General features: G+C 43.9%; 1 protein-coding gene across 4 annotated transcripts in view; it reads left to right on the top strand.

Moving 5' to 3' along the window:
- The window catches only part of PDCD4 (programmed cell death 4), a 66,261-nt gene that overhangs the window by 1,590 nt on the left and 37,599 nt on the right, over positions 1-27,072 (top strand). For 3 of the 4 annotated variants that reach the window (XM_077455052.1, XM_077455053.1, XM_077455055.1), the window contains exons 2-4: positions 12,119-12,197; positions 22,176-22,460; positions 25,081-25,175. In XM_077455052.1, coding sequence (XP_077311178.1) covers positions 12,155-12,197; positions 22,176-22,460; positions 25,081-25,175 — 423 coding nt within the window. In that variant the 5' untranslated portion in view covers positions 12,119-12,154. Of the gene's footprint in view, positions 1-8,785; positions 8,942-12,118; positions 12,198-22,175; positions 22,461-25,080; positions 25,176-27,072 lie in introns of those variants that run through there. The other variant, XM_077455054.1, reaches the window with a different exon arrangement.

Genomic DNA, 27,072 nt, shown 5'->3' with positions numbered 1-27,072 from the left:
ATGACATGACACATGCCTGGGAGTCTGCCATGAACTCCCAGCAACAGTTCATGAGTTGTTAGCACTGATACTCACTCCCGTTTGTCACTTTTTTTTTTTTTTTCGTTATTCAAAAATAACAGTTATGCATGTTGCATAACCAGGAACGACCTAACTGCACTCTGTTTCTAACGAGGGGAAAAAGCATTGGAATAGGTCCAACTTTGGAGAAGAAAATACCTTGAGGCACTAAATAAACTAGCTTCTGACATCTATTGCCTTCTGATCCCCACTCCATTTACAACATTTTGATCTTTTTTCACTTCTTTGGAAAAGGCCAATTATAATATTAGACAGGAGACAATACATGAAGAAAGCTATTTTAATTAGGTCAGCCCATCCTTACAACTGATGTGTTAGATCTGAAAATTGCTCGAGATGATTGAGTGAGGATCGAACCATGTGAATTTTCTCTAGGGGATACGCCTAATGCCGCATACATGCGATCAGAATTTTGGTCGGAAAAAGCTCTGATGGTTTTTCCGACGGGATTTCGCTCAAGCTGTCTTGCCTACACAAGGTCACCAAATTCCAACTGTCCAGACATTGACATCCGACTGGACTAAAAAAAGGAAGTTTAATAGCCAGTAGCCAATAGCTTCCATGTCGTAATTGAATCTGAGCACGCATGAGTTTTTGCATGTTGGAATTGCATACACACAAACGGATTTTTGGATAGGAACTTTTTCTAATCGAAAAAATTGAGAACATGCCCTTAATCTTTTGCTGGCCGAATTTCCGATCGTGTGTACGTGGCATTATTGTTTGAATTGTGCATCAGTCTCTTTAAAGTGAAAGTCTGGGCAAAACCTAACTAAGCTTAAACTTGCTACCCTCCCCATTCTAAGCCTTATGTGAACCACCCTGTTAAGGAAAGATGTCTATACTTGCCTAATCTAAGGGCGCTCTAGTCTGGTAATTTGATTGGCTTCAGGGGAGAGGAGGGACAGTGGACAACGGATGCCCCATAGTAAGTGTATGGTGATGTTGCCAGGCTCTGAAGATGTTGCATCTCTACTCTTCATTGAAGCCAGCAGTTGGGAGGATCATCCATAGATCTGCTAAGTATACACCTCCTTCCTTTTACAGGGTGGTTTGCATACCCCGTGCACATCGCTGGATCGACTTTCATGCAACTTCTGAGGGTTAACAGACCTCTGGCTGCCTGTAAGAAGGATCAAGCGACTGAACGGCCGCTATCATTCTTATGATGAAGGGAATCGGCGGCTCTAAAAGATATCATGATGCATGTAGCTGCAAGCATCATTCAGGTATCACCGCTCAAAGTCCACAATGTCATATATGACGTTACATGGGCTGCAAGCGGTTAAGTTGTGCTTTTTATGAATGGTTATCATTGGACGACATGGGAAATTACTTGGGTCAATCACAGCCAGTGAGCCAATCAGGAGATGGAGGGGGCAGGGCTGAGCCACGGCTCCGTATGTGAACGGACACAGAGTCGGGAGCGTGCCTGCTTGGGTGCCCCCACAGCAAGAAGCATTCATCGGGAGGGAGGAGCCAGGAGCATCGGCGTGGGATCTGAGAAGTATCCAGGATGCTTTATGCAAAACCATTACACAGAGCCGGTAAGTATAACATGTTTGTTATTTTCAGGAAAAAAAAGGCTTTAATATCACCTTAAGAGTGTTCCATTATATGGAAGGTGGTCACTTATTCATTAGCTGTAAATAAATGTAGGTGATACACTGAAGCCGGCCATACATGTATCAAAATCTAACCGGTTCAGCAGGAACTGGCCAAATTTCAATCCATGTATGGGCAGGCTGGTTGTGCAGAAGTCAATCATCCTATCGAGTTCTGTACAACCAGCCTGTTGGAAAGTTTCTGCACTGTCAGCACACCCGGTGCCCATCTTTCTTTTGAACATGGGCTGCTTTAACAAATGATCCAAAGGCTATGAATCCTGTACAGGGTTTAGCTCTGCATTAGAGAAGGAGAACATGTTTTGTTTATCCTGCTTTTGTTCTCATCTACCTATAAATGTTTTCAGACCATAATCTAATGTCTCATGGGATTTGTAGTTTCACAACAGCTGGAGAGCCGAGGTTGCCTACCCCTATTCTAATCTAAGTAGAAAGTATCAAAGTTGTTTCCAGCCCTGGAATACATTTTGCAAATAGGGGAATGGTTTCAGTACAAACATAGTGTATATCAGTACTGTGCCCCCTTCAGGCCTTTGTTCTTAAAGCAAGCAGTCTGTGTTTCAGGTGTTTGTTCCTGGATGCATACTGCCCTAAACAGAAGTACTGCTGGGTGCACCATCCAGCGTCATCCTCTCATAATTTGACAGGTTGCTGGCAGTTGGGCTGGATGGGGGACCCGTTAACCTCCATCTGCAGCTAAACATCAGAGCCCCATGCATGCTTTGGGGCATTTCCACCTTTAAAATCTAAAAATAGATGAATTCATAACACCCTCCCCACTTCTGCCTCTGATGACCTTATTTGCATGTGCTGAGAATTATCTGCTTCCTAGGTCTGTTGGTGTACTGATCTAGATGGTTGTGTAGCAGCATAATATGGACACTGGCTTGTGGTCTTGTGACTGGGCTAACCAATGACTGCAAGCCATGTAAAACAGGTGTTTTGTGTGTGTGGGGTTGTGTTTTTTTTTTTTTTTTGTTTTGTTAAATCTGACTGCAGGTAACACGCACAAGCCTTGCCAGTAGCACACATGCACTCTGTACTGTATGTATTAGGGAACACCATTGTTGCCCTGGCACAGGATTCCAGGAAGTATTTTATTAATTTTTTGCTAGAAAATTACTCGGAAACCCCCAAACATTATATACGTTTTTTTTAGCAGACTCCCTAGGGAATAAAATGGCAGTCATTGCAACTTTTTATCTTGCACGGTATTTGCACAATCATGTTTCAAACGCTCTTTAAAAAAAAAAAACGGTTTAGTGAATTAAAAAATAACAAAACAGTGAACTTAGCCCAATTTTTTTTTTTATATAATGTGAACGATGATGTTACGCCAAGTAAATAGATACCGAACATGTCACGCTTTAAAATTGCGCACACTCATGGAATGGCGCCAAACGACGGTACTTAAAAATCTCCATAGGCGACGCTTCAGCCCGCTCTCTGCTGAAAACTGGTCAGAGGAGTGCAAAACAGATTGCACTCCTGTGACCCATAGGAGAAGCCCAGCCAAACGAGCTCAGGCTGGACTTCTCCTTTAACTACACTGCCAGAATTATAACTGGTGCCAGCAGTTTCCTGTTAAGGCCAGCGGGTAGAGGCATGCACCTAAAAAATGTTTTATTTTTTTACCCTGCTGCCAAAATGCACATCCAGAATTTCTGCATTATAAGACTAGGACAGCCTGAGGCTGCCTTAAAGCGGTAGTAAACCCGCAATTTTTTTTTTTTTTTTTTTTTTTTTTAAACTGCAAAGCAAAATGCATAATGAGCTAGTATGCACCGCATACTAGCTCATTATGAAATACTTACCTTAGAACGAGGCCCCGACATCTGGCCCGATCCACGCCAAGGGAGCTGACATGCTCCCTCTGCGTTTCTTCCGGGTATCGCGGCTCCGGCGCTGTGAGTGGCCGGAGCCGCGATATCGTCACTCCCGCGCATGCGCGCGGGAGATTTCATGCCGGCCGGCCACTGCCGGATTTTCAGGCCGAGAATCCCCCTTGTGCGCATGCACCGCTGCAGTCAGCAGCGCATACCGAGGGGAATATCTCCTAAGCCATACAGGTTTAGGAGATATTTTTTTTACCTACAGGTAAGCCTTATTATAGGCTTTCCTGTAGGTAAAAGTTAAAAATTTGGGTATACAACCACTTTAATACTGGACTGAAGAGCCATGGTCCCACCCCCAATTACATGCACACTGTGACAGCTTGCAGATAGTTTCTTTTGGCTGATGCATGTGTTTACATTGACACGTGTGGGTCCCCGTCTCCTCCCCCGAGAAAAAATCGTGCTTCTTAGAAGTGATATAAGATGTCTGACCATTTCTGACAGTTGTCCATTGAGCTTGTTAGGTGATCATCCTTATCTAAACTGAAACACCAAAATGTAATATATAACCAATTCTTAGATGTGGTTGCATAACTTTTATTTTTTTTATTTTTTTAATTCCTTTTTATTTTCACCTACTTATCCAGCCAGTAACACACTTTGTCTTAGCCCTTGTACACACGGTCGGAGATTCCGACAACCAAATCCGACGGATTTTGTCCGAAACTGTTGTATACACACGGTCGGACAAAGTTGTCGGAAAATCCGACGTGATGACGTTATTTCGTTATGACGGGACTACGTTCACGCTAGTAACCAATAGCTTTGGTGTAGGAATTTGATCTGAGCATGCGTGGCACTTTGTCCGATTGGAATTCTCTACACATGATCGTAGTATGTCCGATTGGAGCATTTTGTCTGAAAATTTTACCGACATGTTGGAAAACTTGGTCCGTCGGATACACTTTTCAAGCAGTTATATGAATAGTTATTTTATTTTATTTTTCCCCTTTTTTGGATAAACATTTTATATACTTTAACCACTTGCTTACTGGGCACTTAAACACCCTTCCTGCCCAGACCAATTTTCAGCTTTCGGTGCTCTCACAATTTGAATGACCATTACTCAGTCATGCAACACTGTACCCAAATGAATTTTTTGTCCTTTTTTTCCCACAAATAGAGCTTTCTTTTGGTCGTATTTGATCACCTCCGGGGTTTTTATTTTTTGCGCTATAAATGAAAAAAGACAGAAAATTGTGAAAAAAAAAAAACGCATATTTCTTTGTTTCTGTGACAGAATTATGCAAATGATTAATTTTTCTTCATACATTTTGGCCACAATTTATACTGCTACATATCTTTGGTAAAAATAACCCAAATTAGTGGATATTATTTGGTCTTTGTGAAAGTTAGAGAGTCTACAAGCTGTGGTGCGAATCGCACAAAATTGATCACATCTGATGTACTGGTGGCCTATCTCGCTTCTTGTGACCCAAACAAGTCAGGAAAGTACAAATACCCCCCAAATTACCCCTTTTTGGAAAGTAGACATTCCAAGGTATTTAGTAAGAGGCATAGTGAGCTTTTTGATGTTGTCATTTTTTCCCCACAATTCTTTGCAAAATTAAGATTTTTCATTTTTTTTTTTTCTCCACAAAATTGTCATTTGTAATAGGTTATTTCTCTCACGTGGCATGTGTATACCACAAATGACACCCCCCAAAAAATTCTGCTACTCCTCCTGAGTATTACAATACCACATGTGTGGGACTTTTTCACAGCCTGGCCACATAGAGGCCCAACATGCAGGGAGCGCTATCATGTGTTCTAGGAACATAAATTACACATCTAACTTGTTGACTATTTATTACACTTTTGAAGCACCAGGACAATGACACGTGACACTGATGACAGATGGCACTGATACGTGGCAATGATGACACTTATACGTGGCACTGATGACAGATGGCACTGATGACAGATGGCACTAATACATGGCACCGATGACGCGTGACACTGATGACAGATGGCACTGATAAGTGGCATTGATGACACGTGACACTGACAACAGATGGCACGTGGCACTGATACGTGGCACTGATGACTGATGACACGTGGTACTGGGGTGGATGGCACTGGGGGCAGGTAGCACTGGGGCGGATGGCACTGGGGCGGATGGCACTGCTGGGGGAGGATGGCACTGCTGGCTGACAGGTATTTGCACTCACTTCCGGGCATAGACTCCCACGCGGGAGTCTATGCCTCCTCCTGTCCCGCTGCGCTGTCTGCTGGGACACACACGGGTCCCAGAGAGAGTGCAGACCATTCCCATTGTGCTGCGCAACTCACGCATGCGCAGTAGGGAACTGAAGCCGCAACGCTTCACTTCTTGATTCCCTCCCAGAGAATGGTGGTGGCAGCAGCTGAGAGCCGAAAAAAAATAAAAATAAAAATAAAAGTAATGTTATATATATATATATATATATATATATATATATATATATATATATATATATATATTATAAAATTTTGGGTGGATTCCCTCTTTAAGGTAATTGTAAAGGCAGAAGGTTTTTTTTTTTTTTTTTTTTTTTTTTTTTTTTTTTTCTTTCTATGCATTAAGATAAAAAAAAAAAACTTCTGTGTGCAGTGATGCCTGGGACTGTCCCTCCTGATTGGCTGATACACAACAACTACGCCATTGGCTCCCTCTACTGTCAAAGTTGGTAAGCCATTCAGGAGAGAGAGGGGGCAGGGCCAAACTGCAGCTCTGTGTCTGAATGGACACAGGGAGCTGCAGCTCAGCTCCGATGCCCCCATAGCAAGTCACTTGCTGTGGGGACACTTAACAGGAGGGAGGAGCCAGAAGCAGCGTAGAGGGACCTGAGATGAGGAAGCTGCAGGCTGCCCTGTGCAAAACCAGAGGAGGCAAGTATAACATGTTTGTTGTTTTGTTTTATTTTTTTAAACACGACTTTACAATCGCTTTAAGCTGACCATAGATGGTTCGAATCTTGGCTAGGTCTGCAGGGAACAGCCGAGATTCTAAGCATCTGTTGGCAGGCTGATTGTAGCCAAGTGGGTCCATCGATCAACTTTTTCATGCAATTTTTGCCGGCAGCTATAGCCACTACCAATAATCACTGGGTATTCTCCCAGCAGGGACAGCTCCCCCGCAAGCCCAACAAACCCCGCCCCCACTCCCCGACAGAAGAAAACAAAAGCTCTGTGGGAGGGATTCCCCTATAAGCACAGAAAGAATAGAAATTGAGTGACGGCACAATCTATGGCCAGCTTTACTGGCAGGTTCGACATATGAAATTAACAAGTAAAAATAAATTGCAGCCACTACAGCCAAGGACTTGTAAGCTGCGGTGTATTACATTTCTGATTTGGGGTTTAGATATGAGTTATGAAAGCAATCGATTATGTTAAAGCCCAACTCCAGGATCTTAGTAACCCCTCTTCCACTTCCATTGAACTAACCATTCCTGTGTGTGTTTTTTTTTTATTTTTTGTCATTTTTGTTTTAAAACCATCTACATGCCAATTCTACTAATTTGAAGCCGCAGGTAATGTGATGATCCTTCTCTCTCTTGCTCTTTACTTCCTGGGGTCCTTTTTGGGTGTTCACATCTTTTGTCTGCACAATGTGGACAACTCCAATTGGTGGAGGTTACAACTTGCAGGTGCTGGGACCTCGCTCATGGGGCAGTGAGGAGACCAGTTCCCAATAAGATAATGAGCAGAGAAAATGTTCTGGTCCCTAGGGTAGGAAATGAGCTTGACCCAAAGCAGAAATGGAGTTTGATCCATTATACTGCAGAATGGCTAAGGAAGGGGTGTTTGGAACATGAAGGGTAAGTTAGTTGAGGCACAATGTAGTGTTTTTTAAATTAACTTTTTGACTGGAGTTGGACTTTAAAGTGGAACTTCACCCTAAAGGGGAAAATCCTCCTCCCCTCTCCTTCTATTATATTTTTTTTATGGGGTGGGAGCAGGTACCTGGTTTTAACACTTCTGTCCACCCAATGTTCTTTCTACAGTATATGTAGCTGCTGCCTATTTTTCAAACAGGGCAAAGAACCACTTTAAGTCGGGATTTGGGCATTTGCAACAAAAAAACAGTTGGTGAGGGCCTTCAAAGACACACAAACTCTCTCCACTTGAAGCACAGTCACTTTGTTTTTAAAAAAAACAGACTTCTTATTCCTCATTTATCAAAATTCGGAAAGAGTTTAATTCATGGCATTTGTGTAGCATCACCTCCTGGAAAATTGCCATGCACTGTGAGGCCTGGTTTGTTGGAATAGTTTCTGCAAATAAATAAAACAATGTCCCCCAGCCTGAAATATGTGTTGATCTGTGGAAAGAAGGTGTGTGAGTGCATGTGTTTGTGTGTTTAAAGGAATGTGTCATTGTGCTGTCATTGTCACTTCATCGGTACAGCTGAGAACTCTCAGGGTTTATTTCTCAAAACCTACGGGTGGACTTTGCAGGCTCTTGGTTTTGAGTTTATTATTATTACAATATGTATGTCGAGGCAAAAAACTTATTTTTTTATTTTTTGCTAGAACTTCAGGCTTGGCTATATTATACATGTATAAGGGGATGCATTAAAGTGGCTGTAAAGACATTCTATGCAGTAAGGTAAAACGCCTTTTTGCATGCAGCCCCCCCCCCCTTCAACTGCACCTATATACATACCCGAGACCGATCTCAATCGAGCGACGTGCATGAGAGGCAAGTATTTCTCGGCTCTCTCGCTCCTCATTGGCTAAGATACAGCAGCAGGAGCCATCGGCTCCCGCTTTTGTTAGCGACAATGATGAGGGAGCAGAGCCAAGCCCTGCTCTGTGTATCTTATGGCCACACAGAACAGGGCTCAGGAGCGAGCAAGCATGAGTGCTCCCACAGCAAGACTTCTATGGGGGTACTTGGTAGGGTGGGGGGGGAGCCAGGACAGCTGGTGGGGGAACCAAAAAGAGGAGAAACAGGGCTGATTTGTACAAAATCACTGCACAGAGCATGACATGAAAGTATAGCATTTTTGTTATTTAAAGAAAAATTACAACCTTTAGAATCACTTTTAAGGTAAACATTTTTTTACTTTAGAACCACTTTAAAGTGGTTGTAAAACCTCCTTCCTGACTTTATCTATAGGTCAGGTTTAACTATATAGGTAGTGGAAATATTTCCTAAATATGCGTTAGGAAATATTTCCCTTGTAGTGCACTGATATCATCGGTGCATGCGCTGTGAAGGAACGGACCTCCGTGCCATTTCTTCCCCAGCGTGTGTGCTGTGACTGGCGGCTCCGATGTCCGTGGCCCCAGAAGGAAGAGAGGCGAAGATGGACACTGCCTGCACAGGGGACAGCACAGAATTCGTTTGCAGGTAAGTGCCACATAATGGAATTATGCTTTTCATTTGCAGGGAGCAAAAGAGGAAGTAAAACCCATTAGGGTTTACATCCTCTTTAATGCTGGTTCCAGTAGAAAGGGGCATCACAGTTTGTTGTATATGGGGCTGTGTGTCCAGGTAACCACCAGCAATAAACCAAAATGTTAAGGGATGCTGCGCAGAAAGTTGAATATATGGCTTATGTAAACCCGCGTGCATTTCTTGCACTGCACTTGTGATCTGCAGAGGGTATTGGTACAATGCTGACACCCCAAATACAGGTCGTAAATGCAGTACGCTTGCCTGCACCGGATCGCATGGTACCAGAAGCACAATGCGATCTGGTGGTCTGCGTTTTGTAAAGTAGTGCATGCACTACTTTTGCTGCAGTCTGGTGTGATTTCAGCTCATTAAAGTGAATGTGCCTGGATCAGGTCTGTAAATGCAACATAAAGAGCATTATCCTGACGCAACACGATAAAACACACTTATTTGTGTGAACATGATATATTGAAAACAAGGTTGTTTATTTTTTTTTCTCATCCATACAATCTGCTGCATTTTAAGGTGCGGCAAAATGCATGGTAACCTATCCAGTGAACAAGCTCTAACAGATGCTTGAGAGAGAGGTGCGGGAAGCTCGTAAGATAATAAATACAAGCTTTCAGACACAGCCAAGGTCATAATGAGTTTCCTGGTATAATTAGTGTGTAGAAAACAACCATTAATAATTCTGTAAGGCCCCTTTCACACGAACGATCCGTTCAGGCCCGCCTGTCAGTTTTTCAGGCGGACCTGAACGGATGCTCCATAGGGGTCTATGGAGCATTGGATGTCAGCGGTGACATTGTCCGCTGACATCCGACCCGCTCCGATCCGAAAAAGTGTGACGGAGGAAAAAGCTATTTTTCCATCCGTCATCAGATCGGGTGACGGCGGACACTGCGGTCCGTCGTCATCCGATCTCCCATAGGGGAGAGCGGCGCTGTGACAGGTCTGTCCCTGCGCAGTGTGCAGAGACGGAACCGTCCGCTTCTGCTCAGCGGAGATCGTTCCGGCGATCCCCGCTGAGCAAGCGGACATCCTGATCCGCCCTGTGTGAAAGGGGCCTTACCCTGATAACCAGTGAAGCTGAGACATATGGTAAAGAATGTCGGGGTTTGCAGAGCTCCAGGCAGGAGGTAAGCTGTTCATAGCCAGAGAAGTCTGATGGTCATTGATGTCATCTAGCATTTTGCTTCCGCCTGCTGTTAAATGTCATATTTTTTCCCAGGTACTTTTTTTTTATATTTCTGCTTTCCTTGGAGGTCATGAGCTGGTGTCTCCAAAGCAAAACCCCCTGCATTCCCTGTACATCATAAATCCCTTTCCTTTTCTTTACTGCACTGGGAAAGTGAAAGCGTTTTTTTTTGCTTAAAGTGGAATGCTGGTAACATAATAGAAGTGTTGGTATGCTTACCAAAAATGCTGTTCCTTCATTATCGGTCACATGTATAAAGGTCAAGGCACTTGGTCCCAAGATCCCTACTAAAGGACTCGCCTTGCCTTCAGCAAGGATCATACGTTTTTAGCCATAGACTTGTAGTCAGCACTAAAGAGAAACTACAGCAGCATATTTTCCCAGAAAAAGCTACTGTTTTAAAAAGCTCCTCTGGTACACTTTATCCACCCCAGCAAGAGTGGTAACCTAGTTTAAAGTGTTACTAAATCCGCAATGGTAAAATCAATCTGTATATGCAGTAAAGCAAGCTAGTTATACTCACTGTGGACCCTAAGCTGTTATTCCTCTGCATTGTGTAAAAAGAAATTTTGTATTGTGCTTTATCCTGTCTTATCGGATCCTCCCTGTCTTCCGCTGTCCCCAACCTTTCTCCTGATAGTACAAAGCCTTTGGAGTCACTTTGCACATGTTCAGTTTAGTGTCAGCTGATCAATCTCCTAAACCATGTAGATTTAGGAGATATTTCTTGGACCTACAGGTAAGCCTTAATCTAGGCTTACCTGTAGGTCAAAGTGTGTTGTAAGGGTTTACAACCACTTTAAGGAGGGCAGTTGGAGGTGCTAAAAACATGGCGGAGCTGCGTAAAATCTCTTATGGGTTTTTTTGTTTTTGTTTTTTGTTAAAAATAAGAAATTTATACTTCCCTGCTCTGTTGCAGTGGTTTTGCACAGAGCAGCACGGATCCTCCTCTTCTTGTGTCCCTCTTCGGTGCTCCTGGCCCCTCCCTCCCATTGAGTACCCCCCACAGCAAGCAGTTTATGGGGGCGCCCAAGCTGAGCCGCATCTGTCCCTACTTTGTCCATTCAGGCGCAGAGCTACTGCCCCACCCCCTTTCTCTCCTCATTGGTTCACTGACTTTGACAGCAGCGGGAGCCAATGGCACCACACTGTTGTCTCAGCCAACGAGGAAGGGAGTCCCGGACAGCTGAGTTTCTCGTGCAACTTCTCTGGATTAAGATGGGTCTCAGATAAGTATTGGGGGGGGGGGGGGGGGGGGGGTCTGCACACAGCGTGTTTTTTATTTTAACGTATAGAATGCATTAAGAGAAAAAAAAACTTTCTGCCTTTACAATCACTTTAAGCTTTGCCCATAAAACCAGCCATACTGCGTCTCAATTGTGAATGGGCCCTTCACTTCAAGTATCACTATAGTGGGAAGAGTGGCTTTGCCCGGCTGGATGGTTTGGTCCCATCTGCTGTTTGTTCAGGCTGCTCATTATTGATAACTCAGTGCGTGGCTAAATTTTCCAAGCTATTTTGCAGTCGTTACTCTTCTATTGTTGGGAGATGCAGCTGAACGCAGTCTAGTAATTGTTTCCGATCTTCGCACAATGCTCCTCATTGCTGTGTGAGGACTGTGTCCTAAATCCCTGCTGACAGTATGGGCTGTATATCTTCCACAAGTCTGGGATCCTAATCCCACAGCACAGCCAGGGGACCTTTTCTGGCACAGCGATAAGAGACGTGCTTTACAAGCTGTTGACTGAGCTCAGTCTGGTCAGTGCTGAGGTACCAACGGCCATATGGATGTTTTTTCCTCCTCATTTGTTTAGGGACTGAGTGATCTGTGTGCTGCAAAAGAAACGTGATAACATGATGTCATTTCTTTTTTTTCAGTTTTTACCTTTTTTGATTGTTTTTGATCTCTAAATCTGTATGTATTTTTACAGGTTACTGTGTCAGTTTAGAAATACCAAGAAGTCACCATGGAAGTAGAAAACCCAAGTGAAATAAATGCTAATCTAATAGGTAAGCGATTGCCAATAGAAATTTTATGTCTAAAAAAACGCCTTAATGTTTGTTTTTTATCAGTGCCTGTCAGAATTAACGGAACAGAGTTTGTGGTTGAAAGTGTATTTGTTGATTTGTGTGTGTGTGTGTGGGGGAGGGTTATTTTGAGATTAGGAACTTTCGTTAAACATTTAACACTCATCAGTTTTTCAGGGTTTTTCTTTTGTTTTGTTTTTCTGAGCTTCCGTGTCCTTTTTTGATGTTCGGTGTGGGGTATTGCTGTTTTTGAAGTTCATTCATCTCACACAAGTTATGTCAGATATTGATTGATTTGTTGCACATAATTATAACTTTTGAGTGCTCAATATTAGGCTCCCCATACACGTTAAATCTATTAACAAGTATGTAGTGTCAGGGCCTATTTGATTGGATATACAGGAAATTGTTTGGATTGGATAATTTTGGTAGGTCCCCATGTTACAAAGTTTTGGTAGCTTGACTCCCATACATAGTTACATAGTCAGGTTGAAGAAAGATACAAGTCCATCTAGTTCAGGGGTAGGCAACCTTTTGAGTACAGTGTGCCGAAAAATGTTTTCAAAGAAATTGAATGTGCCGATTTTATAACAAAATGTCGACTTCACTTTCTCAATCACTAAAATTATTATTATTATTATTAATTTTTTTTTTTTATAAAGTAAAGGCTGTAAACTCCTTGAGTGGTAGTGAGAAACTAACAATCCTGCACCTTCACACCTCAGATCACTGCCCCCACCTTGTACATCTGCCCCACCACTGTACCCCCTTTTTTTTTTTTTTTTTTTTTTTTTTTTTTTTTTTTTAAATCTGTCTCTCACCTCTGTCCCACCAATACACCTCCTTTCACATCTGCCCCGCTGCTCTACCACCCTGCTGTCCTGGCACACTCATCCTGCTGATCCACCTCTCACATCCAGCCCACGTGCTTGTATGTGTTGTCACATACAAGCATCTGGAATGAATGTGCGATGATGAGCTCAGGTCAGGGGGATTTTCTGAAAGCAGTGGGCCTGTGTGCAAGATCATAATTTGGGCCCTTGCAGCCGAGAAAAAGTGCAGCACTTAGCGCCGCAGCAAAAGTTGGGTGTGATTGTGTGTGCGGTTTTTTTTTTTATTTTTTTATTTTTTCATTGCACTGAAAGTAAAGTAAGTGACGCAAAGGTTCAGGATTAACTGCAACAAAGTTCTCAAAAGCTCAACGGCAATTCCACAAACTGTCACCTGACTGTGGTTTTCTCAATTGCAGTGAAATCTCTTCTTTCTGAGATGGTGGCAACCAAGCGAGTCGCCTTCCTCCAGATGGGGGGATGGAGCTAGCAGGACTGTGATTGGCTTTAGCAGTGGCCAATGACAGTCCTCCTCCTGGAAACAGGGGCCGCTTCCCCTAGCAGAACTACACCCAATCTCTCCCCCATCGCAAAAGCTTGACGATCGCAGCTACAGCAAAGTTAGAGAACCAATCAATGTTTCCCATCTTTTACAGTGTGTGGGGGTACGATGCCTCCCCCTCAATGCAGGTGCGGCATGGGGAATTCTGAAATTGGAATGCATTAGTGTTTCGCTGACACTTCCCTGCGCTGCTGTGCTGATGGGGAGGGAGTCGAGTGCTGGTGTCCTGGCAAGAAATGTCCCCATCGTATAGTGTTCGCCCTGTACTGTGCAGCGCTTGCGCAGTACAGAGAACAAAGACGCCAAAAGTCTCTGAAGATTAACAGGTGTTCATCAGCTCTTCCCCAGAGCCTGCGCACTTAATACTACATTCTGTCACACGCTCACGCACGCTCTTGATGCTCGTACAACTCTACAAGGAGCAGGGTGCCTACATAATGGCCAGAGATGGGGTGATGAGGGCAGGTAGTTGAGTCCAGAAAACCCGCCCATCAACATTGCTAAACACACCCTTCAGTTCTGTAAACACTCCCCGCAAAGATACACCCATTTGACAAATCCACCCCCACAAGCATCGGGAGCACGTGACAGAATGTAGTATTAAGTGTGCAGGCGCCGTGTACAGGTGATGAACAGCTGTTTGTCTTCGGAGACTTTTGGCGTCTCCTTTGTCCTACTTACTGCACAAGCGCTGCGCCTGCGCAGTACAGGGCGGACACTATCCGATGGGGGGGGATCTTTCTCGTCAGAACTTCCGGCAAAAGAGGCTTTGTGTGCCGTTTGCGGCACCAGTGCAGGGGGTTACCTACCTCGATCTAGTTCAACCAAGGGGAAAAAAACAAAAAAAACCATAGAATCCCATATACACAATCCTATGCCCACAGTTGATCCAGAGGAAGGCAAGAAAAAACAGCAAAGCATGATCCAATTTGCTACAGCAGGGGAAAAACAAATCTTCCTGATCCCTGAGAGGCAATCAGATGTTCCCCGGATCCACTTTACCTATAAATGTTCGCACCCCGTTATATTCTGTACACCAGGGAAAGAATCCAGGCCTTTTAACCACTTCAGCCAGCTCCAGAAGGCTTTATAACCTTCCTGAGCAGGTCATTTTAGGGTATGGCACTGTGTGTAAAACTATACCCAAACAAAATGTTCCTTCTTCCTTCTTTCTTTCTTTATTTATTTTTTTCTGCTATAAAACGCATCAAATAATAAAAAAAAACAAATTTCTTCATCAATTTAGGTCAATTATGTATTCTGCTACATATTTTTGGTAAGAAAAAATCCTATTAAGTGTATATTGATTGGTTTGCGCAAACCAATCGCTTTTTTAATTTTTTTCCCAGTAGTTGTGTGTGTGTGTGTGTGTGTGTGTGTGTGGTTTTTGTTTTGTTTTTTGAGACCAGAGACACTAATATAGTGATCAGTGCTAAAAATTACACTGCACTATTACTGTACTAATGATACTGACTGGGAAGGGGTGTGCGATCAAAGGGTTAAGCGTGTCCCTAGGGGACAGTGTTGCCAACCTAACAGATTGAAATTTACTGACACAACACCCAAGTTATTACTGGCATTTCCAAAAGTTACAAAATAACAGTTTTAAGTGCAAATTTCACTATTTAGGCTACAAACAAGTACAATATGTAATTAGCAATGTGATTTAAGGTAGATGATAAGGCAAAAAACATATTTCTTATTTTATTTTCAATATAGTAAGTAGCTCAGGGACAGGACTCAGGAGGGCAAGAAAATAGAATGGGCGGCACACACATGAAATTGACTCTCACAGTGATACTGACACGACACGTCCCCTCCAATGTCACAGTCTCTCTCCAAGCCAGGCTGTCCCTCCAGTCCAAACAGCACTGATGGTCCTGCTCCTGGTCTGCCTTGCTCCCATCCCGCAGACCCACACACAAGGCTCTGGCCGCTCTGTTTGGCTCCCATGCACCATGACCTCACAGGACATGTTCAGGCACCGCCTCGGCCAGAGCCGCTCGAACACACTGTAGCAGGCACTTGTATGGTCTCGGCTGGCTCTGGGCTGAGCATCACAGCCATATTTTTTTACTGGCAGGAGAACACTGCATGTTGTGTGTGTTTATTTTTTTATTTATTTATTTATTTTCCTGGCTGCCAGTAAAAATACTGACAGTTGGCAACAATACTAGGGGATGCTTTCTAACTGTGTGGAGGATGGACTGACTCGCTGTGTTCTTCCCTGTCAGAACAGTGATCTGCCTTGTTTACATAGGCAGATCACCATTCTTCCCCTCTGGGGAACGATCGGCGGGTATTGGCGGACATTGCTTCTGCTGGACCCATCGGCATGCGCTCCCGCTATCTATTGCACGAAATGATGTACAGGTATGTTCTGCGCAATAGAGCTGCCCTGGTGCGGTATATGTGCGGTGAGTGGTCTTTAACCACTTCAGCCCTGGAAGGATTTACCCCCTGACCAAGCCCTTTTTTGCGACATGTCACTGTGTCGCTTTAACTGACATTTGCGCGGTCGTGCGACATTGTATCCAAACAAAATTGATGTCCGTTTTTTTTCCCCCACAAATAGAGCCTTCTTTTGGTGGTATTTGATCATCTCTGCGTTTTTTTATTTTTAAAGAATATATATATAAAGAAAAACGCGACAATTTAAAAAAAAAGCAATATTTTTAACTTTTTGCTATAATAAATCTCCCCAAAAAAATAATATATAAACAAATTTCTTCCTTAGTTTAGGCCAATGTGTATTCTTCTACATATTTTTGGTATATATATAAAAAAAAAGAGGCAATAAGCATATATTGATTGGTTTGCGCAAAAGTTATCACGTCTTCAAAATAGGGGATAGATTTATGGCTTTTTTTTTTTTTTTTTTTATATATTTATTTAACGACTGCGGCAGACAGATCGGACACTTTTGACAGTATTTTGGGACCATTGGCATATATACATCGATCAGTGTCAGTGCTATAAAAATGCACTGATTACTGTGTAAATGTCACTGGCAGGGAAGGGGTTAAACACTAGGAGGTGATAAAGGGGTTGTGTGTGTTCCCTCAGCGTGTCCTAACTGTAGAGGGGATGGGCTCACTAGAACATGACAGATCACTGCTCCCGATCACTGGGAGCAGTAGATCCCTGTCATGTTGCTAGGCAGAACAGGGAAATGCCTTGTTTACATCTCCCCGTTCTGCCTCTCCGTGCCACGATCGCGAGCCACCGGCGGATATTGATATTGACATCCTCCCGCAGCGCACACCCGCTAGCCGCCGATGATGCAATGAGGTACGGGTACGTTTTGTTCACCTGTGCCACTTTCCCGAAGTATATCAGCGTGAACCCATCGGCAAGTGGTTGAGTAGTTCACTTAGCTATTGAGCTGGCCGGAACTCGCTCTTGAGGGAGTCTATTGCATGTTTTTACAGCTCTTGCTGTAAAGAAACCTTTCTGTATTTGGAGATGATGTAAAGGGCGCCCCCTTTGAATCTGTGGTGACCTTACAGTGAATAACTCAACACCAAGTTCACTATATGGACCGCTTATGTATTTATACATGTTGATCATACCCCCCCCCCCCCCCCTTAATCTTCTCTTAGGACCGAATAAATTCAGTTCCTCCTAATCTTTTATCAGTTTGGTTGCCCTTCTCTGCACTTTCTCCAGTTCCCCGATTTATCCTTTTTGAGAATTGGTGCTCAAAACTGAGCTGGATATTCCAGATGAGGTCTTGCTAATGATTTATAGGGGGGAAATGATCTCTCCCTCTCCCCCCCTCCCCATACAAGAAAGGACCTTGCTCGCTTTGGAAAATGCAGCTTGGCATTGCATTCTATTATTGAGTTCATGATCTACCAAAACTCCCAGATACTCCTTCACTATAGATTCCCCCAGTTGTACTCTCCCTAGTATGTATGATGCATGCATATTCTTATCCCCCAAATGCATAACTTTGGAGACGTTCTGTAAGGACGTTTATTCCACTGCATAGTTTGGTGTCCTCTGCAAAAGACTGAAAGGGTACTTTAATACCAGACCCTATATAATTTTATAAAGATATTAAAGTGGTTGTAAACCCTTAGAAACCACTTTGACCTACAGGTAAGCCTAGATTAAGGCTTACCTGTAGGTCCAAGAAATATCTCCTAAACCTATACAGCGCAGGCGGCGTTCATCTTCGGAGACTTTCGGAGTCTCCTTGTCCTCCCTACTGCGCAAGCGCTGCGCCTGTGCAGTACGGGGCGGACACTATCCGATTGGGGGGGGGGGGGGCAGTTTTTGGCAGAACACCGGCACTTGGGAGCTACAGTTCATTGAGGGAACCATGAATGCTAACATGTACTGTGACATACTGAAGCAGAGCATGATCCCCTCCCTTCAGAGACTGGGCTACAGGGCAGTATTCCAACATAACTACCCCAAACACACCTTCAAGACTACCACTGCCTTGCTAAAGAAGGGTAAAGATGATGGACTGGCCAAGCATGTCTCTAGACCTAAACCCTACTGAGCAGCTGTGGGGGAATCTCAAACTGAAGTGGAGGTGCGCAAGGTCTCTAACATCCACCAGCTCTGTTATGTTGTCATGGAGGAGTAGAAGAGGACTCCAGTGGCAACCTGTGAAGCTCTGGTGAACTCCGTGCCCAAGAGGGTTAAGACAGTGCTAGAAAATAATGGTGACCACACAAAATATTGACACTTTGGGCCCAATTTGGACATTTTTCACTTAGGGGTGTACTCACTTTTGTTGCCAGCAGTTTAGACATTAATGGCTGTGTGTAGAGTTAATTTAAGGGGACAGCAAATTTACACTGTTATACAAACTGTACACTCGCTACTTTACATTGTAGCATAGTATAATTTCTTTGCGTGAAAAGATATAATAAAATATTTACAAAAAATGTGAGGGGTGTACTCACTTTTGTGAGATACTGTACATCCCAGATAGCAAGCAATTGTGCTGCAAGTTTGAAAATGACATGCTAAGCTATTGCTAAATTTGCCGGACTTCACGGACTTCAAGTTGGTTGCAAAATTGCAGCAAATCCTCACTGCATGACTCCAGATAAACATTCTGCAAGTTCTAATTCAGTTATGCTGTTCAATAGTCATCCCACCACAAAGGTCACTGTGACTTGCAGAGCTCTAGACCCACTACTGCAACTGTGCTCTTGCTAGAAACCTGCCATGCAAATTTGTTACAAATTGAAAGTGTCAACAAGAACTTGTGCTGCAAATGCTCTGCAAGTGTACGACTTGCCAGTGAAAATTTGCAGCAAATCCACAGAAATGCAGTTCAGCACTGCCAAAAATTGGTGCCAAGTTATCCTTGCTATCTGGGATAAAAGTTTATGTGGGGAGGTGAGGAGAAGGGTGGAAGAGCTGGGCCGACACAGACAGTAATTGGATACATGCAGAAGAGGAGACGGTTATGACATTCAAGGAGAGAGGGGGGTGTCCTAGAAAAGTGGCTGGTCAGTTTTTCTAGCAATTTAAAAATCGCATGGCAAGTGAATAAAAAATAAATTAAAATTATGGACTTGGGGGGGAAAAAACAGTAAGTAAGCATTTAAAAAAAAATGCAATTTTTAAAGGTGATGACTGGGTCTTTAATTGCACTTTTAGGCAGCCTGACACTGCAGATCTTCTCTTCCTTGCACCACATTCCTTGTGCATGCAGGACCCAAACTCCGTAGCACAAAGGACTGAGAGAACCGGTGTACTCGACAGCATGGTCCAAAAGGAATCTATACTTGCACTCTCCTACTGCTGCAGCCAACACCCATGCAAGTTTTTTTACTTTCATACAAATAAAAACTTGCTCAAGGCTCTAAGCTTCTCGTTTTGTCTGACAATTGAACACTTTGATAAGAATATTGATTTCCCCCTTAGTCTCATGCCAGTAGACATTGCCAGTAATCTATACCCTCCTTTTTTTTTATATTTTGTTATTGCTATAATGCTAAATCACCAGGCAAACCGCTAATTACACAGCTGGAAAACAAGTATGGAAGCTGTTTTCCCTGTCAAAGGATGTGTATTTCTGTCCATCATGTCCTGAGAATTGCACAGCTCTGTTGTGGTGACACTACCGTTGACTAGAAAGGGGGAAAAAAAAATAGTGGTGAAAAATGCATCCTTCTGTTCATTCGGCTCTCTCCCCTTATGAACATGCTCTTGGTCAATACATTTTGCATGCAGTTTATCTGCTCTCAATCCTGCCCCTCCCTCACGTAGTCTGAGTGCTATGTAGGAGATTTTAAAAGGCTGAAATACACATTCAGGTGCTTGCTCTCCTTGCATTAAGGCCAGGTTCACACTGATGCAAATTGGATGTGGGAGAAAACCACATCCAATTCGCATGACAGGAGAGTGTGACCAGCTCTCAATGGAGCCGGTTCACACATCTCCAGGGTGGCTGCGGCGCACACAGCAGAAGGGTCCTGTGTCTTTGGCTCCATTTCAGGTCCAAATTCAGGCAAAAACTCAGGCCTAATTCGTCCCTGAAATGGAGAACAGGGATGCACCAGACCCCTTCTGTGAGCCGCATCCAAAGACCTTGTGAACTCAGCCTAAGGCTTCATTCACACCTGTGTCGCATTTATTCAGGCCTTTTTTTTATTTTATTTATTTTATTTTTTTTTTGAGCGTTCGTGCATTTTTGACCATTTATGTACAGCGCTTCTAAAGCGTTTTCGAGCTTTTGGAGTTTTTTTTTTTTAAATAGCCAGTAGAGAAATAATAATCTGTTTTTATTATTTGTTGCTATGTTTTTCATCGGTTTTTATTATTATTATTATTATGTATTATTTTATTTTTTTTGTAAGGGGTTAGGGTTTCATTTTTATTATTTATTTATTTTTGGTTTGTTGGGTTCATATTTGGGTTAAGGGTTGGGGTATTTTATTTACATACTGGTATTTATTTATTTCCATTTTAATTATTGCAAAAACTAGTGATGAAACACTCAAACGTGTCATAAAATGCACTAAGACTTTCGAATAGAGCATTCCCATGCATATCTGCGGAACAAAAAATGCTTAAATACACCAATTTGCCCAACTCGACCTACAAATAGAGCTGCAAAACCTTTTGAGCTTCAGGTGACTTGTAGTGGAGGTGTGAACCATCTTCATAGCGAAGAATTGATTATTTTTCTCCAATGTTTTGGAGATTCAGCCTAGGTTCATGCTGGTGCGTGCAAAACACTGCATGTGATTTGCACAGGAATCGCACCACATGTGACGGAGTAGAAACCTACTTTTCCATCCGTCATCGGATCGGGTGACGATGGACTCTGCAGTCCGTCGTTGTCCAATCTCCCATAGGGGAGAGCGGCACTCTGACAGGTCCATCCCTGCACAGTGTGCAGAGACATACCTGTCATCTTCCTGCTCAGAGGAGATCGACGGCTGAGCAAGCGGATGTCCACGAGGCGGATTAGCATGGATCCGTCCCGTGTGAAAGAGCCTTAAAGCGGAGGTCCACCCTAAAGTGGACCTTCCGCTCATCGGAACCCCCCCCCCCCCCCTCCGGCGCCACAATTGGCACCTTTCAGGGGGGAGGGGGGTGCAGATACCTGTACAGTACAGGTATCTGCACCCACTTCCGGGATAGCTCTCTGCGGAAAGGGGCGTAGATTACACCCCTTTCCGCAAGTGCCCCGCTGCCTGCTGGGAAAACACACAGATCCCAGAGGCAGCGGGGACCGTCCTTATTGCGCAGCGCGGCTCGCAAATGCGCAGTAGGGAACCGAAGCCGAAAGGCTCCATTTCCTGATTCCCATACCCAAGATGGTGGCGGCAGCACCCGAGAGACGATCTACAGATCGGCTTCGGGTGCCGACATCGCGGGCGCGCTGGACAGGTAAGTGTCACTATTTTAGAAGTCAGCAGCTGCAGTATTTGTAGCTGCTGGCTTTTAACAAAAAAAAAAACGCGGAGTCCCGGCGGACTCCCGCTTTAAGTTGCAGCGCCTAGGTTTAAACACATGGGACAGAATGGGATTTATACATGTTATGCATTTTCATGCAGCAAAGTTGTATTGCATCAACAGGGACAATGAAAGATGGACCCTAGAGCTGCATTTATTTTGTGTATCATATAACTGCCTGGAGTTCAGCTTTAAGGTGTTTCTAAAATCAAAACTTTATTTTGTAATGGATAAAGTAGGATAGAATTAAAACCTGTGTTGGGGGTTTTGCCTCTCTGTATTACCCATTAGGGAGATTTTACTTTCAATTCCTGTCTTGTAGACAAAAACAGGAAGTGACCTTGAATCCCTCCAAAGGGAGGGAGGCCCTTGCTCCGACAATTGTCACTGGAACAAGTGCCCCCATTGAAAGATGTCCCCTTTATTTCTGTTCCAGTGACAACTCAGAATCTTGAATTGTCCTTCACATTTAGTTCCACATCTGAGAGGTCACCTTTCCAGACAAAAGGGGTGATTCTCCCCTTTTGGCGACAACAATAAAAACCTAACAGTTTATAACTCCTCTATCATAAACAAAACGTGCCGTTTTTAGATCCTCTTTTTAAGTTCCATTAACGTTTTCCATTTCCCCAGATGCCGAGAACCTGAATGATTCCCTGTTTGATGAAGAGAACACTGGAGCAGAGCAAATCAGGAATGAAGTAAATGGAAACTGTCCAGCCTCTTCAATTAACGAGGCTAAACTTCATGCCAAAGCCAAGAGACGACTGCGCAAAAATTCTTCACGAGACTCTGGGAGAGGGGACTCTGTCAGCGATAATGGGGAGAACGGCAGGGGGATCCTACCCACCAGTCCAAAAATCAAGCTTATGGACCGCAAATCACGGACCGGGAAAGGGAGGGGGCTGCCAAAGAAAGGTTTGTCAAGCACTGTCCCTTGTTTATCTTTATCATTTGATATAACCGGCTTTATTTACTCCCTGCGCGGTGATCCGTAAGCAATGTTTTGGCAGCTTTGTAAGACGTGTGGGTTTTTTTTTTTATTTATTTTTATTTTTTGGTGTCTGCAGTAAACAATAGATGTGTGATCTTGTGTGCTGGACAGTGTGAGTGATGTTTACATTGTAAGTGTTAACCTTTTGACATTTGCTGAAGTTACGTTATACCTTGCACAATGTTTGGGCTGATCAACATAAAGGCCCCTTTCAGACCTACGGATCCATTTTTACTACTTCGCTTGCTCAGCAGTGATCGCTCCATTGATCCCCACTGAGCCGTCGGATGAGAAGTCTGCCTCTACACTCTGTGCAGGGACAGACCTGTCAGAGCTCCGCTCTCCCCTATGGGGGGGGATCGGATGATTACGGACTGCCTGTCCGTTTTCATCCGATCCGCCAAACGGGTGAAAAATAGGGTTTTCATCCGTCTGGATTTTGCGGATTGGATGTCAGCAGACATGTCACTGCTGACATCCAACGCTCCATAGATCTGTATGGAGCGCCCGTTCAAATCCGCCTGTCAGTTTTTTTTGTTTTTTTGTTTTTTTTTTTTAAGGCGGATCTGAACGGCCCGCACAAAGGGGCCGAATATTTCTGCTGAGAAGGATCAGTGTAACACAGCCTTTGGATATCCAGGGTAGCTGGATACACGATTGCCCCCCTTCCCAGGTACCCTCCTGGGGACTCCAAGCATGACAGCTGGGCAAAAGACTACATTTGCCGGGGCGAATGACAATGGCTGGAATCTGCCGATTTCTTGCAGCTGTTTCAGCCACCTGTGAGTGGCTAGCTGCAGCTGCTGAGCCCTGTACACTTTAATGGCAGGTCATCGGAAGCTGCAGCTATTTGTGCATGTCCACAGGGCTGTCGATTACCTGTGGTGATTGCTGCACAAAGTGCATCACTGCAGGTCATTGCTGGCTGGGTGAACAGCCTCTGATAGCTGTGGCCGCTGCCAACCTATCATCGAAGAATACAAGGCTCAGCAGTCACAGCTAGCAACTCACAGGTGGCTGAAACAGTGTCACGAATCGGCAGATTCTTGACGCTGTTATTCGCACTGGCTTTAGTCACCCATGGGAATGTAGCCTTAGGACTCTTTCACACAAGGCGGATCCGTAATGATCCGCTCCATCGATCCCTGCTGAGCAGGAAGATGACAGGTCCCTCTCTGCACACTGCGCAGGGACGGACCTGTCAGAGCACCGCTCTCCCCTATGGGAGATCGGATGAAGACGGACCGCAGAGTCCGTCGTCGCCCGACCAGATGACGGATGGAAACTTAGTTTTTTTTTCCCTCTCTTGCACTTTTTTGGATCGCAGCGGGTCAGATGTCAGTGGACATGTCACCAATGACATACGAAGCTCCATAGACCTCTAAACGGATCGTCCATGTGAAAGAGCCCTTACAGTTGTTTTGAGAGATGCCTGTCTGGCTAGCTTAGCCCGTACACCACAACCCAGGGATTTAACTTGATTCAGTTCTTCAACCTCATTGTTGCTGTTTTGAACTGTGACCAGGTGCCTCTGTGTGCACTCAGCTCAGCCCAGTAGGGACTCCTATTGTAGAGTCTATTGACCTCTGTAGTAATAGTAGCACTACTAGGGTGTACATTTGTGTTTTGTAAGTGCGGCCGGGGGTGCTTAGGCAGTTTCTCTATCTTTTTTGCCACCCTTTATTGTGATGTCGTCAAGCCGCTGCTGGAGTCTTTAAAGTGGTTGTAAACCCTTACAAACCACTTTGACCTACAGGTAAGCCTAGATTAAGGCTTACCTGTAGGTCCAAGCAATATCTCCTAAACCTATATGGTTTAGGAGATATTTGCCCGAAAACGGGCACTGCTGTCTACGGCGCATGCACATGTAGACAGCGGCACGCAGGCGCACTGAGCGCGGCATTCTCAGCGACGGAGCTGCCACGCGTGTTGGCTCCCGTGCGCATACGCGGGAGTGACGTCATCGCGGCTTCGCTGAATGACAGCGGTGGAGCTGCGAGACCCCACCAACAAGATGGATGCGGCGGACTACAGGGGACAGCGGCGACTTCACTGGCTCCTGTGTCAGGTAAGTGACACATAATGGGCTACTATGCGATGCATAGTAGTCCATTATGCTTTGCCTTTGCAGGGAATGAAAGAGGAAGTAAATTCATCAGGGTTTACTTCCTCTTTAAGAACCTGTTAGGACCCATAGACAGTCAATGGGAAGTGTCTTCATCAGCAGACAGTGATCTGGGCATCTGGAGACAGCCCTTTGTACAGTGCAGTCTAGGAGAAAGAAGACTGGGGACCTAGTAGTTCACGTAACCTCAGGTTCATGTAAGTATTTGGGGAATTCCATTTTTTTTGTTTCATCCACAGGGAGATTAGATGGAGTGAGATGCGATGGGTACATTTTAGTGGGTCACTGGCTGAATGTACATTTTAAATAAGGCCTTAAGATGCAAAAAGAGGTCACTGGAACATTTTAAAAGGATAACAAATCATTGCTGTAACTTTGTCCTGTGTGTGTGTTTTTTTTTTTTTTTTTTTTCCCCTTAGGTGGAGCTGGTGGCAAAGGTGTATGGGGGACACCAGGGCAGGTTTATGATGTAGAAGAAGTTGATGTCAGAGATCCAAATTATGAAGAAGACCAGGTATGCTCTGGAGCTTCAAATGTAAAAAAACTAATTATTAAGTTGGCTAAAGTAAACTAGTTTAATGGAGGCCATATTTCTTACCCATACAGTCTGGGGCCATGACCCTGCACACCTGTTTGTGTGTGTGTTTTTGTTTTGTTATACACTTGAAGTGGATGTAAATCCTCTCCTATACCCAGTGAAGTGAACATCCTCAGGTGATACACAGGGATGAAAGCAATCTCCCTACATAAACTTTTTTACACGTATATCTGCTTTCTTCAGCTTTATATATACTTTAGAAAGTGTAGATTGTTACAGATTTTCTCTTCCTGTTCAGCACTGAGAGTCAATTATTGGTATACAGCCAAGACAGCTGACTCAAGGAAAGGCACCACACCCCCCCTCCACATTGGCAAAGGAAGGAAGTAATGTGAAGAGCTGTGCTGTGAGAAGTCAAGCTTTCTGCTAATCTATTTATAGCGACCTCCCATGACAAACTTCAGGCTGCTTTTATCGCAACCTTGGAGAACGTGTCAGAAGTTATCAGGCTGATAACAGAGCTACGAAACACTCGAGACTCAGTGCATGAAGAGTGATAAGAAAACACTACAGATACTTGTGCCCAGCTCAAATTTCATGAATCGGGTTTACACCCCCTTTAGTCTGAAAATCTTACACACCAAATAGTGCAAGATGATTCTACTATCTATGCAGTCATCCTGTTCCTATAGTAATACCGACTTTCTGAAAGTCTTCATTTGTATGCACTCAGGCACATTCCACACCTTTCCTCCACCCCATGACAATTCTTTAGTTTATCTATAGGTCACTGAGGCCTATAGTGAGATTTTCACCCACTACTCTACTGAAAAAAAGCTTGTTCACAAAACTAAATAAATCCGGTTCAAATATAGCTATAAAAATTCAGAGAAGTGACTCCTATACCTTCCTTTTAGAAAATCTATAATGCACTTTGATAGTGTATCCTGTATTAACTGTTTCTTTGTAAAATAAAGATTTAATATTGATAGCTAAAGCAAAGGATATGACAGTCGAATAACGTATAAATTGAAAAGAAAAAAAGATTTTACATGTTAAAGGCTTACTGTAAAAACACACTAGGGCAAAAAAAAAAAAAACCTAATGCATTACCACCATAACCATTTATTAAAAACAGTCATACAAAAGAAGATAAAATGAGGCTTCACAAACCCATCTCCACAGATGGGACAGGTATCCTCAACCAATGCCACACGGTGGAGAAGCTTGCATGTTTTTGGGGGACAGGCCCCCATTCTCGGAGATAACCCAGCCATGCAGTGAGTCGCTAAGTGTTTGAACAGCCAAGACACACCCCACTCAACGAGCACAAGGGTGGGGTTGTCCCTGACTAGTGACAGCTTCCTCAATGACAAAAAAACAAACAAACTTGCAATCTACATCAATACTTTAAACAAAAAATTGTGTTTTGTGTGCATTTTACAGGGCCTCTGCTTTTAAAAATATACGAAAAAAAGCCACCTTCAAGGCAATGTTATAATGTGCTAGTATGCGGCGCATACTAGCACATTATGAAATGCTTACCTTAGAATGTCACCACTGGCAGGGCTTCCATCCTCACCCAGTCTTCCTTTTGGGTTTGTGGCCTCCGGCTGTATGAATTGCCGGGGTCGCAATGGCGTCACTCGCACATGGGAGGCCTGGCCACGGCACAGAGCTCTGAAGGTATGGCATGGTTTCAGGGTGCATGCATGCAGTGGCGAGGTCACTGGCTGTATCCTGTGTGAAACACTGAAAGTTTAGGAGATATTCACTGTAGCTACAGGTAAGCCCTTATTATAGGTTTACCTGTAGGTACAAGTGCAAAATGGGACTTTACTACCACTTTAAATATAAAAAACTGCGGAAAGTT

The sequence above is a fragment of the Lithobates pipiens genome, unplaced genomic scaffold, assembly GCF_037356315.1.
Source record: "Lithobates pipiens isolate NorthernLeopardFrog02 unplaced genomic scaffold, aLitPip1_a1.2 Scaffold_25, whole genome shotgun sequence".
Taxonomy (NCBI): Eukaryota; Metazoa; Chordata; class Amphibia; order Anura; family Ranidae; genus Lithobates; species Lithobates pipiens.
This window is presented reverse-complemented; position numbering and strand designations above follow the sequence as displayed.